The sequence below is a fragment of the Bubalus bubalis genome, chromosome 22, assembly GCF_019923935.1.
Source record: "Bubalus bubalis isolate 160015118507 breed Murrah chromosome 22, NDDB_SH_1, whole genome shotgun sequence".
NCBI classification, from domain to species: Eukaryota; Metazoa; Chordata; class Mammalia; order Artiodactyla; family Bovidae; genus Bubalus; species Bubalus bubalis.
In genome coordinates, this window is record NC_059178.1 from 19,903,874 (window position 1) to 19,918,666 (window position 14,793).

Sequence of the window (14,793 nt, forward strand, 5' to 3'; positions counted from 1 at the left end):
CAGCCCTGGGATTTCTTTGGAAGGACTGATGCTAAAGCTGAAACTCAGTACTTTGGCCACCTCATGCGAAGAGTTGACTGATTGGAAAAGACTCTGATGCTGGGAGGGATTGGGGGCAGGAGGAGGAGGGGACGACAGAGGATGAGATGGCTGGATGGCATCACTGACTCAATGAATGTGAGTCTGGGTGAACTCCGGGAGTTGGTGATGGACAGGGAGGCCTGGCGTGTAGCAATTCATGGGCTCGCAAAGAGTCGGACACGACTGAGCGACTAAACTGAACTGAACTGAAGCTTAGCAGAGAGGACTGCATGCTTGGGCATTTATTGACACATCTGGTAACGGGATCCCATGATTATGGGTCCCCTCTGGGCACAGAGCATTAAGAGTCCTTGACTGGAACGCAGCTTTGTGTGGCAAAACGACTTTTTGTTACCAGGAGACAGTCTGCCTTTCATTAGCACATAATAACATCTCACTTTTATGGGAGGTTTCTTCACTCCTTTTTCTTCCTTAGATTTAACTGAAGGATGAAAGTCCAGTTTTGCTACACAGAGCCCAGGAAAGGAAGACCCCCGTGTTTCACAAAGTAATCGAACATGAAAGCCATAGACTTCAAAGGTACACAAATAAGAAAATAAGGTTTTCAAAAGATCCCTGGGCCCATGAGGGTAATTTCAGATGGATTCAGGGGTTTAAATTTAAGAGACTTCCACACTGGGACTAGATTTGGGGCAGACCTGGAGTATCTTCTAAACAGTGCACAAAGGGGCACCCAGCTCAGCAGGTAGCATGCAAAGATTATGGAGCTTCTGAAGCCGTGAGTCGGAATAATGTGCTAGATAAACTGGGGAATGAATGCGTGGTTCTTCTTTATTGAACAAGTGTCCCGAGGAGAATCTCTCTCTCTTTCTCTGCTTCCAGAAAAGGTTGTTCTTTTTCCTGAGTAATTAATTTGTTCGAGTCACATGAAATTTTGTCACGTTACCTCTTTGGCTTCTAGAAAGCCTGACATTAACTGTAGCTCCCCTCTAGTGAGGGGCTAAGATTTGCGAGCACATCCTGAGAACAACCAGGTCACATCTGGATTGTTCTTATTTTTGTAGCCTTTGATTTTGTTTGCCCAGATGTACTCAGCTATTTTTATATTCTATTCGGTCCCCTTGAATTATAGGTATTTCCGTAAACTGCCTTGACTCATTTTTGGAATAAAGTGGGATAAAACTAAGTAAATAAAGAAACATTGATTGCAAGTTAAAGAACTCAAACTATTTAACCATGCTAAGCTAATGCAGTAAAATTTAAGCTAAGGCAGTAAGAGCAAAGCCAAGACTACAGATTTTCAAAAGCATAAACAACAAAGCACTAAGATAAGCAAAACAGAACTTTATAACCACTCCTCTATGCTAAGTACAATCACTTGCTATCAGACCAAGGTGATGTTCCCTCTTTTATCTTCCCCCGGAAAGATGTCAAATCCTTGAAGCTTTTGGTTCCACATGGAAAGGAAACCCAGTGGAGGTGACTCCAGTGATTCCCAAACAGGCCCTGCAATTAAGTGTCTTCTGTGAGCTTGTGATAAGCAAGGAATCTGTTAATGGTAAAATATTTTAACAAGTATCTTCATGCAGCATCTGTTATTTTGTGGATTACATTTGATGATGGCCGTAGATGCCAGAAGCGAGGGGGGCGGTAAAGCAGACATTGGAATAGCTTCTAGACATACACAACCAATACGTACACAAATTATTTCTTTTTTTAAAAACCTGTGATTCCTCTCAAGATTCTTATAGCAATGGTTTGTTGCTGCTGCTGCTGCTAAGTTGCTTCAGTCATGTTCGACTCTGTGTGACCCCATAGACGGCAGCCCACCAGGCTCCTCCGTCCCTGGGATTCTCCAGGCAAGAATACTGGAATGGGTTGCCATTTCCTTTTCCAATGCATGAAAGTGAAAAGCAAAAGTGAAGTCACTCAGTCATATCTGACTTTTCACGACCCCATGGACTATAGCCTACCAGGCTCCTCCGTCCATGGGATGTTCTAGGCAAGAGTACTGGAGTGGATTGCCACTTCCTTCTCCAAATGGTTTGTTGCATCCTGACATTTCTACACCATGCAGCATAAAAGAGACAGTTTCAACTTCTAAATATTTAAGGACCTCAGTGACAAAAATGAATGTCTTTAAAAAAAAAAATATTGGTTCCACCGGAGTTGGTGTTCCTTGGTGGCTCAAATGGTAAAGAACTGCCTGCAATGCAGGAGACCCGAGTTCGATCCCTGGTCAGGAAGATCCCCTGGAGAAGGGAATGGCAAACCACTCCAGTTTTATTGCCTGGAGAATTCCATGGACAGAGGAGCCTGGTGGGCTACAGTCCATGGGGTCGCAAAAGAGTCAGACATGACTGAGCAATTAACACTTTCAGCTGTTTTCAGAGCTGGTCTAGACTAGGGGAAGTAGTGGTGCTAAGATTATTTTCATTGGTCTATCTGTATCTATGATATTTTATTCAGTATTTTTAGAAAATTGTTAATTATAGAAACTGAAATTTAACTGAATAAGAAAGAACGGAGCAGTGATTTGCAGCACAGGGTCCAAATCATATTAGGAAAATGTGATCAAAACTCTACCAAAGAAGAAACCTGGGGAGAGCCGTTGTTTGGAAGCCTGTCAAGTGGAGAAGGAGTAATTCTTTCTGAGAGAGTTAGGATCGTGGGTGGAACTAGGGTCTAATATTCATCCCAATATTAGAATCTTTAAAGAATTTTAAGTGTTCAGAAATGGAATGACATGCCCTGACGTTTTCAGCAATGACTCTGGAAACTTTCAGGCTGACCCTGGATGTCCTCATGAGTTACCACACTGGCTGGGGGCAGGGGAGGGTCACTGCATTGAGTATATGATGGAATGAGACAAATTCAAAACTTTCTTTGAGTATAAAATCCTCTATTTATAGCAACATCACTGTTATTCCTAAATGGTGGCAGGGCATAGTCTAACGATCAGTTTACTTAATGTTGGTCATGCAAAAATAAGTGAAGAATAATCAAAATAAGTGTCTGAAGCTTAGAGTAACTGATGTAAGTCACAGCCCTGCCAGCACCCCCCGGGGCTGTGGCAGGACCCCCAGCGAGGAGCAGTTAGCTATGCAGTCAGCCTGAGGAGGGCGCTGGGACCTCAATGACCTAACAAGAACAGGTTGAATACCTGTTTCATTTCATTTCTTTATTTTATACTGAAACATAGTTGATTAACAATGTTGTGTTACTTTCAGATGGACAGCATGAATTAACTGTTTTTAAACTTGTTTGTTCATAGTTGTTTGCCTGTGTGACAGAATTTTGCACAGAGCTCCTATGAGTTTTTAGTTGTTTTAATCATCACCATTTTCTTCAATATTCCAATGCTTTTGGAGTGAATTGCAACGGAAAAGGTAACTTACAGCTCTCTGTGGTCTGGAAATGTGATGAGACGAGTGAACAAGTGTGCAAGATACCGTGGAATCGAAATCTGTATCACCCCCCAGGGGAGAAGGACTACTCCAGAAATAGAGCACATGGTTTGCTATATTTCCAGGCAGGCTGCTCATCTGAATTCATATTCACGGCTTTATTATGCTGAAAATGACACACGGCTTCTTTAGATCTCGGGCCCAATCATTGCTTTGATGTCTGATTTATTGATGCACAAAGGACTTGCCTTTCAAGTTTGTTATCTCTCATTTCAGTGGAATTTTTCAAAGTATTAAGAAACTTGCTCCACAGGGCCGTCTACCCAGCTGGAAGTTGGCACAAGGTTCTGCAGTGTTATTGGTGCCCCTGGCTATTTCCTGCTATTTAATTTCAAGCTAATAAGGAAATGCAGAGGTTGGCTAGGTTGTTGTGAATGCTGCGGGCAGACATTCATGCTGGAGCACACTCAAAGGAGGTTCTTTAGAGAACGCGCTTTATCGCACCAGGGACTCTGTTTTCTTGGCTACTGAAATGAATTTTGTTTGGAAATCAGAGCTATTTCTCATCTTTGACCAGTTCTTTTGTGAAGCCTGCACTTCCATGTTTATGCCATCCATTTCTGACATCATCCACTTGTTTCCATGGCAAAATTACTCAAAGAAGAGAAAATATAAAATAGAATATTTTTTGGAGAAATGTCTATTCAAATCCTTTGCCCAATTTTTTTTTTTTTAATGTGGACCATTTTTAAAGTCTTTATTGAATATTGCTTCTGTTTTATGTTTTGGGTGTTTTTTTTGCCCCCAGAAATGTGGGATCTTTCTCCCCAGTCAGGAATTGAACCTGCACCCATGCATTGGAAGTGCAGAGTCTTGACCGCTGGACTCCCAGGGGAGTCCCCCTTTGACCATTTTTATAAAGAGAGTTTCTTGCTTTTTTTTCCCTGCTGCTGTTGCGTTGTAGGAGTTCCTTTTGGAGATTAACCCCTTATCAGATAAAAGGTTTGCCATGTGTTCTTTCGTTCCATGGGTTGCTTTTTCCCTCTATTGATTTTTTCCCTTTGTTGTGCAGACGCTTTTTGGTTTGATGTAGTCCATTTTTAAATTTTTGATTTTGTTGCCTGTGCTTTTGGAATTATATCCATGAAATCACTGCCAAAGCCAATGTAGTGATACATTTCCCCCATATTTCCTTCTTAAGAGTTTTACCGTTTTAGGCCTTATGTTCAAGCCTTGAATCCATTTTGACTTTTGTTTTTTTGTTTTGTCTCTGGTGTAAGGGTCCAATTTCAGTCTAGTGTATGTGTATATTCAGTCTTTCCAATGTCATTTGTTGAAGAGACTCTTCTTGCATCTTCCTGGCACCCTTGTATTAACAGAAGATCAGCTGACTGCAGAAGTGTGGGTTTATCTCTGGTCTCTGTTCTGTGTATCTGGCTTTGTATCAGTGCCACACTGAAGTGTGGCTTTGCAATGTACTCTGAAATCAGGAAATGTGACTCCTTTGGTTTTGCTCTTTCTCAAGATAGCTTTGGCTACTCAGGGTCCTTTATGGTTTCCACATACATTTAAGGATTGGTTTTTCTATTTTCCAAAAGAAATACCAGGGATCTAGTATGATACTGGAGAAGGCAATGGCACCCCACTCCAGTACTCTTGCCTGGAAAATCCCATGGACGGAGGAGCCTGGTGGGCTGCCGTCTCTGGGGTCTCACAGAGTCGGACACGACTGAAGCGACTTAGCAGCAGCAGCAGCAGCAGTATGTGTTACAGGGATGGGACGTACCGTTTGCAACAGAACATCACAGGGTTTGTGTGGATGGCTATGAACATCATCGCTGTTTTCAGTAGGATGTTTAGAGTTGATGAACTAGAGAACCCCACTTCTACCGTCATCAAGACTTCCCTTCAGCCGGGAGCGACAAGGCCTGCACTCAGGCTGTTTCCACCTGGTGTGTGTGTGTGCGAGGTCCTGGGCTGCCCACCCTTCGAACAGGGCTCCTCCGTGTTGGGAAGCACGGGGTCACTCAGAAGGGCGGCTAGGCCTGGGAACCCTGTGATGGACCATTCAGGATGGACAATCCTGGCAGTGCTGGACGCTGGACCTCTGGACGGACAGTGGTGCTTGTCATGTCTGTACTGGGGACACTGGGACCCTAAAAGCTCCTTCTTGAGTCCTGGGTCAACTTGGATTTTATACAGTCTGAAGCCCAGGTCACACTCAAATTGTATTGCTGACCAAGAAGCAGCTCTCTGAGCTGCCTGCGACCAGCCTGCTGCCCAGGACGAGACGTCCAGTTCCAGAGGCCAGCGACGCTGAGGAGAGCCAGCCAGTGTTCATGCCCTGCCTGCCCCAATCTTGGAGTTACAAATATGACCAGCTTTTAACTTCAGGGTAGACTGGCCAGTGCCTGAGTGCAGATTATGGAGTATTTTCAGCTTTTATGGAATATTCTAGAGTCAGCCATTCCTTCCTCAGAAACAGCACCTTGGCCTTAAGTTAAAATTTCCAATTCTTGAAACAGAATGACTGTTAAAGGATAGGCCACTGTGTTTCTTCAAGGTGATAGAGAATCTCTTAAAATAAGACCATCTTCGTAGGCTACGCAGGCAGCTTAGTTTTAGGACATGAAGTATGTGGGTGAGACGGTGAGTGACAGGCACAAATCCAACTGATGATAATTTGTGAATAAATTATACTGGTCATTCTCTGTCATGATTTGTAGTGGGTCAGAAAGTGACAAGACCACATGAATGTCATCTTGTCCCTAAGACACATACATATCACACACTATATACACATTAAAACCTGTGTATTGGGGTATATGTGCATATGGATATGAATATATGTGTGTGTGTATACACACATGGAGTGTACTTTTAAACAGTATGAACAGCTGAGCCTAGCTGAGTGACTCACAGAGGTATTCTGTAGTGAACATTGTTTGTTTGTTTGTTTGTTTGTTTACATAATTTTATTATATCTTTTAAAGACAGCATTAGTGTTAATTAAATAGATCCACAGGTAAAATGTATATTGTGGGAGTATCTCTGACATCTCTGTTTATTAAACTGGGCAGACATTAAGTTAGTACTTTCATTGGAATAACCCCCCTCAACCGCAATGTAAAATATCATCTAAAGACACAGCACTGTGGTCCCCCATGCCCCCTTATAACTTATCACCACAGCATCTCATAAAGGCAGCTCTTAAGTACAGGTGGGACTCTTGACCTCAATCATGGTTTGCACTCTTGACCTCAATCATGGTTTGCGTGCCAGGCTCTAGTTATGTCCAGGCTTTCTCTTGGTGACTCACGCTTCCCTCCATGGGTCTCTCCTGGCCACCACCTTCGGTGTTCAGAGGGCACATTTCCTAATAAGCCACAGCAACTCGTGCACCCTCACAGACTCTGTCGATGATGCCCTGAGACTCTCTGCAGTGACAGAGCTGGGTCAGCCCGGCCTGAACCCTGAGCAGGGTGAATGGTCTCTGGGGACCCAGCTAGGATGCCCCCACTGCCTCCTCTGGACAGCCAGGGCCGTGGCGCCCACATGTGGTCTCTGAGTCTTAGTCTTTGAAGCAGCAGAGATGACAGAGTAAAGCTCCAGGCACCACGTGAGCCAGGACAGGGTCCCCCAGAGAGGAGGCCAGACCAAACAGGCACCGCGTCACCCGGGTCATTCTCCCTGAACCGTGGCTCCTGTCCGTCTGCAGTGGGAAGGGTGCTGATCCACACCACCCCACCCTGTGCCTGGACGGTAAGAGTGATGAGCGTCCGGTAGCCAACCGGGGACCAGCACAGACCAGCACCTCCTTTCCCAACAAGCTAAAATGACCATTGTTTAAATGACTCTGAAACTTTAATTACAGATACTTTTCAACATCTGAAAGTGTGGATTTGTTCTCTTTCTGCGGAAAGGCTGGCACGGTTGTTCCCTTACACCCATGTCTTTTCCTGCTCCCCTGTCTCTTCTTTATGTAAAAAAAAAAAGTCTGGATCACAGTGCCAACCAACTCTGCTCTGCATCCCTGGCTGGGAACTCAGAGAGCAAAGCAGGTTCACAGGAGCAGGAAGCAGCCACAGAGAAGCAGCAGGAAAAGCTGAAGCCAGAGCTCCACCCCAAAACTCACAATGATGGAAAGGAAGAAGAGAAGATGGTGGAGCTCTTGCCCCGCTGCCTCTGCCAACACGCTCGCCCGAAACCCTCTGCGGTCTTAAAGTGCAATTATATGGTGAGGACGCCCAGGCCCGGGACCTGACTGGATGGAGTTCAAAGCTGATTCTTCAAACAGCTCATGACTCAGGCTGGGCGGGTTGGGGGGGTGGGGGTGGCGGGCGGGTAGGAGCACCATTTTCAGCCGCTCAAGTGCATCTGAGGAAGAAGTGTCTCTTCTTTTCATAAAGAAAGTCTGTAAATTGTAAGGCATCCTGGTGTGAGAGAAAAAAAAAATCACACCCTTGGCACTTCTAGCCGAGGCCGAGCCAGGGTGACAGAGTCCAGAGGCCGGTGAGCCCAGCCAGCAGCAGGGGACCTGGGCTGCTCCCGGGGGCCCGGCTGCGGTGCCCGTGCCCCCCAGGGTCCTCGGAGAAGTCCTCAGGCCTGGGTGCCGACGAGGCACACTGCACCAGGGGCATCTGGTAGGACGTGGCTCTCTTCTCGGGCCGGTCCGGGCTGGAGCCGTCGCTGGGTCTCTGGCCGTTGAACAGCAGGTAGCGGCCGCGTGTGTCCCGCTCCATCTTGAAGATCTCGTACTCTGTGTGAGGCAGCCTGATGCCCAGGGCCACGCAGCCATTGGTGTGGGTCACATCCTGCTGGACGCCCACCTGCCAGGATCCCTCGGCCCCACACTCATTCCCGCTGAAGACGTTGAGAAGCGAGGCCGTGGCCGCATCCATGGGGGTGACCTTCATGTGGTTCACTGCCAAGGAGACAAGATGGCTCCGTGACGCACGGCTGCTGGTGGCACCATGCCTCAGGCCCCTGCTGTCAGCCCACCCCGCAGACCATGGCCCACAGGAGGGACTCTCAGATGGAAAGGGTATCACGTGTGGACGTGACCAGTGGCCACCCCCGGCACCCTGCAGGGACCACCAGGGGAAGTCCAGCCCATCTGCTGTCCATGCTGAGCCCACAGAGCGGCTGACCCAGCCTGTCCTAGGAAGCCAGACTGTCCCTGGGGAGTGGTCTCTGGGGACACCACTCATTGGGATGGACACCATCATCAACAAAAACTGGAATTTGTTTTTATGAATAGATTTTGAGGTTTTTAAGTAGTTTTGGTGTCACACATCTATACGAGTGAGCAGTCGTGCAAATTAATACTGGCCTGTGAATTGGGCGACTAAGGTTAATTAGGTGGCAAGCAAGAAAAATATGCTTAAATCCATTAAAGGGAAACCCCAACCAACTTCAAGCCCCTCTCAGGGGCCATATTCTGTGTACACACAAGAGCTGGGGGGGGGGGGGTGCGGGTCTTAGACCCAGAGGGTTGTTCTCTGGGCTACCACCATGGAAGGCCCATTCTCCCTGGAGCCTAGCTTCCTCCCTATAGGGCTCAGGTGCCCCGGGGGGCTTATCTGCATTGTCAGATACACTTCAAAGTAAATGGTGGACTGAACCCTGGGATGCTGTCATGGGAGGGGTCACACCACTGTCTTATTTGTCCATGACAGGGTAGACGCCTGCCTAAAAAGATGCACAAGCTCACACAAAGCCTAGAAACAGAGCCCATAGGACCCCCTGGCTGACGGCGGCCTGGCGGTGTCACCCTTCACCTGCCTGCAGGCCTCCGACCTCCCACCTGCAAGTGGGTGGCATCTTCTCCAGGGCCAGACGGGGAAACATTGGGGCACCAGAGGCGCCACTGACCACAGCCCAGGGGCCGCAGTGAATGATGCCCTGGAGGCTGGAGGTCTCCTCCCCAACATCCCTGCAGAGAAGATGCCCTGTGCCCTGGCTCCGCCTCCAGACACGCCCCCGGACCGCCCCCATGACATCAGCTCCGGGGCGGGGCGGGCCCTACCTTTGAACACGAACTCTGTGCCGCCCAGGACCCTGGCGGAGTGCACGCCACGGCTGTAGCGACCCCTGGCGTAGAGGGTGAAGGTGGGGTGTTTGCACACGGGGTCCGAGTAGTGATAGTAGTGCCCCTCCCAGCTATGGTTGTTGTCGTGGAAGATGAAGTGGCGCGTCAGGAAGAGGACCTCGGGCCGCACCTCGCAGCGCTGGCTCACCCACTCGCCATGTAGCCCCACAGTTAGGTCCGCCTTGGGGGGCAGCAGGGGTGGCCGGTGCTCGTCTGAGCGGTGGATGATGCGGCAGGCGACGCAGGCATGGTCATGGTTCTGCAGCCCAGACACAAGATGGGAAGAAATGGTGTCCAAGAGGGCAGTGCAAACGCACAGCCTTCGCCTCCCCCGGGGCCCTGTGCCCTGTAACCAGGGTACCCGAGGGCGCCTGGGGGCGTGTGTGCCCGCCTGTTCTCACCAGTGCACGCTTGTGTGGGCTGATGGTAGAGCCAGGCCTAAATATTTCAGCTGTGATCTGAAGGCCCTTTGAAAATCCTGTTACATCTTATTCCATACCACCTGTCCTGGACACTTGATGTCAAAAAGAAAGGCTGGTACCACCTTGCCCAATTAGGATGGGTACTCTCAAGACCCGGCTTCCCCAGTGACTCAGCGGTAAAGAACCCCACCTGCAATGCAGGAGACATGAGAGACCCAGGTTCGATTCTTAGGTGGGGAATATACCCTGGAGGAAGGCATGGCAACCCAGTCCAGTATCCTTGCCTAGAGAATCCCATGGACAGAGGAGGATGCTGGGCTACAGTCCATAGGGTCAGGGCTGAAGCGACTTAGCATGCACTATCAAGACTAGCAGAAAATGAGAGTCTTGGTGAGGACGTAGAGAAACCGGAACCCCAGTGCACTGCTGGTGGGAATGTAAAATGATGTAGTTGCTTCGGAAAAGAATTCACTTAGGACCTGGCACCCCGCTTCTGGTTTATACCCTAAAGAACTGAAGTCAGGGCCTCAAAGAGGAATCTGTTCACCCATATTCACATCAGCACAATTCACAATAATCCAAAGGCGGAAGCAACATTGCGTATCAGTGGCTGAATAAAGAAAATGTGGTCCAGACATGCAAAGGAATAGGATTCAGCCTTGAAAAAGGAAGGGGATTCTGACACATGCAGGTTGTTACATGGACAAACCTGGAGGACATTATACCCAGTGAAATGAGCCAGTCACAGAGGACAAACCCCCGTACAATCCCACATAGAGGGACCTCAAGTGGACAAATCCATGGAGACCAAAAGCAGAACAGAAGTAACTGGGGGCTGGGATGGATGGAGAGGAAGGTCATACAACAAACCGAATGTCCTTGACATCACCGAACTGGATGCCTAGACGTGGCTAAGATGGTACACTTTGTTACCTGTATTTTACCACAGTTAGATTTTTCCACTGAAAATAATTATGAGACACTAGAAGGAAAAAGGGCTTCCGAGGTGGTGCTAGTAGTAAAGAATCCACCTGCAAATGCAGGAGACATAAGAGACGCAGGTTCGATCCCTAGGTGGGGAAGATCTGAAGAAGGGAATGGCAACCCACTCCAGTATTCCTGCCTGGAGAATCCCATGGACAGAGGAACCTGGCAGGCTATAATCCATGGGGTTGCAAAGAGTCAGACATGACTGAAGAGACTTAGGATGCACACACGCTCAAAAGGAAAAAAGCACTTCAGTTACCGTGGGTGACTCGGGGCGCTGTGTCATGAGGGTAGGGGTCTCCAAGAAAGAGGGCATGAGGGCTTGGCCTCAAGGAGGCAAGAGCAGAGGCCAGGGAGGATGTGGGCACTCCTGTACCCACCTGTATCCACTGGCCCGAGGTCTGGAGAGTGTGCCAGCTCTTTGTGATTTCTGCTTTATGGCTTTAAGCCATGTAATTAGTGTGAGAGCAGCCAGTTGTCTGTGGGGAGTGCCTCTTTGCCTGGGCCTGCCTTGGGGCATCAACGTGGATTCTGCACGAGGGCTGTCTAGGGCTGCAGCTGAGAAAACCCCCTCTGAGTAGGGGCCCCAAGACTGTCAGCCATGTGGATGCTGTCTGCCTGGAGCAAGGCTCGGGGTTCATAGAAAAAGCTGAGGTCTTGGAGTTGGGAGGGCAGCTCTGTGACCAGACAGATGGCCACTGCCAGCTGCAGGACCCAAGGCACAGGAGGCCCGTGGCCAGGGCTGCCTCCCCAAACGGGCATCCTCTCTGCCTCTCTCCCTGCCACCCGGGCTGTCAGGTGCTGGCCACGCTAGAAGCCCACGCCTATGTGACTGCTCTGTGATGGGAGAGTGGCCCTGGCTCTGCCCCCGCCTGGGGCCCACCAGGCACAGCTCCTGGCCTACGGGCAGGACTGACAGGTGGTCACTCGGCAGGCAGGCACTTGTTCTCTGGGCAGAAATCCAATGTCCAGGCCTTTCCATCCCTCGCACTAACTCTGAGAGGGGCTGCCCCTGAGAGCGGACGGGCAAAGGAGGGGACCAGGGCATTCCAGTCGCCCCCCCCGCCCCCGCCCCACGCTCTCCTTCTGGGACAGTGTGACACCCACTGACAGGCCTTGTGCTCATCAGTGGAGCCAGGCACTGTTTTCGGGAGAGGAGGTTTGTTTGGGGCTTGAGGAGGAGATGCAATAGGCAGCACAGAGGCTCCTCTGTCCCAGGCCCCATGTGTTTGTGCACCTGTGGTTTCCTGCCCGGATCTCTGAGATACACAAGAAAGTGCCCTACAGCCCATGGTCAGCAGGGGGCTGTCTGCAAGCCACCACGAGGACACGGACTGGAAGGACACGTGCACACAGCATACGAGGGCTTCTTTGCACAAAAAATGATTCCAGCCATGGCAGGAGATCCAAAGGCCAGCGACTGCAGCTGGGGACTGTAGGAAAGTTACCGATCTCTCCATGTCAACGTCCCCATGCATAAAATGAGCACTGTTATACCTGCATAAATGCTGTAGGAAATGAGCACAGATTAAGGCAGGTCCCACTCTGTACTCTGAGAATTGCTGCATAGAGAAGTTTTCCGTGAGTTGGGTCTGTGCGTGCATGGCACTTGGTAGGAAGACCAAACAAACAGCACTTCTCCTGCTGTATGTGCTGCATGATAGGATGAAAAAGATAAATTTGGTTGAAAGAAAGCATCACTGAATTCAGTAATTTTGCCATGATGTATTTTCTTGTAAATTTCTAGGAAGTGAAGGTTTCAAATTTTTTTTACACCAAAAGGAGGTTCTGATATGCAAAGTCTGGGATGGAAAGCTAATACAATGCCTGTAACACCATATGAGCTCCCGCATCCAGGAAGTTAGCCCCTTAATGGCTAGTGTTATTGTAAGCAGCACCTTGATCAAACTATACCTGCTGTCCCTACTTCCCCACCCCAGTCCACAATATCTGAGTGAAACCAGCCCTGTACTTAGACTCAAGTCTCTGAGATTTCACAAACATTCTGATGCTGGTGCCTATTCGCTACCATGCCAGGTGGTGCAGGAGACACCCTGGAAAGAGAGAGAGCCCTCTGAGAGCACACACCAGGCTGCTTCCAAAACACACACAAGGAGCAACAGTTTGGCTACTCCCCTGGGAGCTCACCAGCTGGCAGCCTGCTGACTGCTCCCCCACTCCTGCCTACCAGCTAGATCCTACACAGCCCACGTGCACTGCAGGTCCCGACAGGCTGACCCAGCCTGCACTTGCTTGCTCCTGCTTCCACCACTCAGTTTGCTATCTGGGAATTTAAAAACATCACTTGTGACCACTTCATTTCTGGCCAATCTAGGAAGACACGAGCCTTAGTCCCTGAAAAGATCTGTTTGTTTCCTCAAACACCAATATCATTCAGGAAGTGCCCAGAATTCTTCGACTGGGCGGATGGGGCAGGAACAAGGGGTCTTAGTTCTTAGAAGAGCTGCTCCGATGACACCAGGGATCAACTGCTCTTCAGAAAAGGAACCAGCTCAGAGGAGGGGGCACTACTGTGGGGCCCAGGCTGGTCCATGCGCAGCACGGTGGTGTCTGGTGTTTTTCTTTAAGAACGACAGGGCAGGGGTCCTAAACTCTGAGATGAAGACCTGCTGAACTCTGGTCCCTTCATGTGAGTGAGGGTCCCAACTGAACCATTTCTGGTTGGCAGCGGAGAAAGGCAGGCTGGGTAGTTTTGGAGAAGCTTGTCATCCATCAGCTGGGAGGGAGTGGGAGGAAGCTGGCCCTTGGGTATTGATCTTGCCAAATTTGTAAACTAGTTACTTGATTTCATGCATCCTAAGTTGCTTCAGTCGTGTCTGACTCTGTGAGACCCTATGGATTGTAACCCGCCAGGCTCGTCTATCCATGGGATTCTCCAGGCAAGAATACTGGAGTGGGTTGCCATGCCCTCCTCCAGGGTATCTTCCAAAGTCAAGGATTAAACCCATGTCTCTTATGTCTCCTTCATTGTCAGGCAGGTTCTTTACCACTAGTGCCACCTGGGAAGCCCCTGTAATGGTAAAATCTACATAAAACTTTCCATTAAAGTGCATTCACATAGTGGTCCAATCATCACCACCAGCCGTCTCCAGAACTTCTTCATCTTCCCAAACTGAAACTCTGTCCCCCCTCATTCGAGCCCCTGACAACCAGCATCCTACTGTCTGTCTCTAAGAATATGACAACTTGAGGTCCCTCATATATGTGGGATCATACAGTCCTTCTTGTAACTGGCTTATTTAACACAACGTCCTCAAGGTTCGTTCACATGTCAGCCTGTGTCAGAATCTCCTTCCTAAGGCTGAGTGGTACTCCACTGTGTGCGTGCACATGTGGTTTAGCCATCATCCGCCGGTGGACACCTGCTCTGCTTTTACTTGTTCCCTACAGTGAACGATTCTTCTGTGAACATGGCTGTCCAATATACCTCAGTTCTTTAGGGTCAATACATGGAATTGCTGGATTGTAATTCTGTCTTTGGGCTTCCCTGGTGGCTCAGTGGTAAGGAATCTGCCTGCCACTGCAGGAGGCACAGGTTTGATCCCTGGGTCAGGAAGATCCTCTGGAGGAGGACATTGAAACCCACCCCAGTATCCTTGCCTGGAGAATCCCATGGACAGAGGAGTCTGGTGGGCTACAGTCATGGGGTCGCAGAGTCGGACACGACTGAGCGACGGAACAACAACAACAACTCTGTGTTTAACGTTTTGAGGACTTGCCATACTGTTTTCCACAGCAGCTGCACACCGTACATTCTCACAAAGGTCCCCTTTCTCTATATCCTTACCAATTGCTACTTTCTCCTTTCTTGGTAACAGCCATC

General features: G+C 49.1%; 1 protein-coding gene across 1 annotated transcript in view; it reads right to left on the bottom strand.

Moving 5' to 3' along the window:
* Positions 1 to 6,482: 6,482 nt before the first annotated feature.
* The window catches only part of APCDD1 (APC down-regulated 1), a 33,316-nt gene continuing 25,005 nt past the window's right edge, over positions 6,483 to 14,793 (bottom strand). Inside the window, exons 4-5 of the mRNA XM_006066257.4 lie at positions 9,478 to 9,799; positions 6,483 to 8,373 (exon numbers count right to left, since the gene is read on the bottom strand). Of these exons, the coding sequence (XP_006066319.2) occupies positions 7,922 to 8,373; positions 9,478 to 9,799 (774 nt within the window). The 3' untranslated portion in view covers positions 6,483 to 7,921. The remainder of the gene's footprint in view (positions 8,374 to 9,477; positions 9,800 to 14,793) is intronic.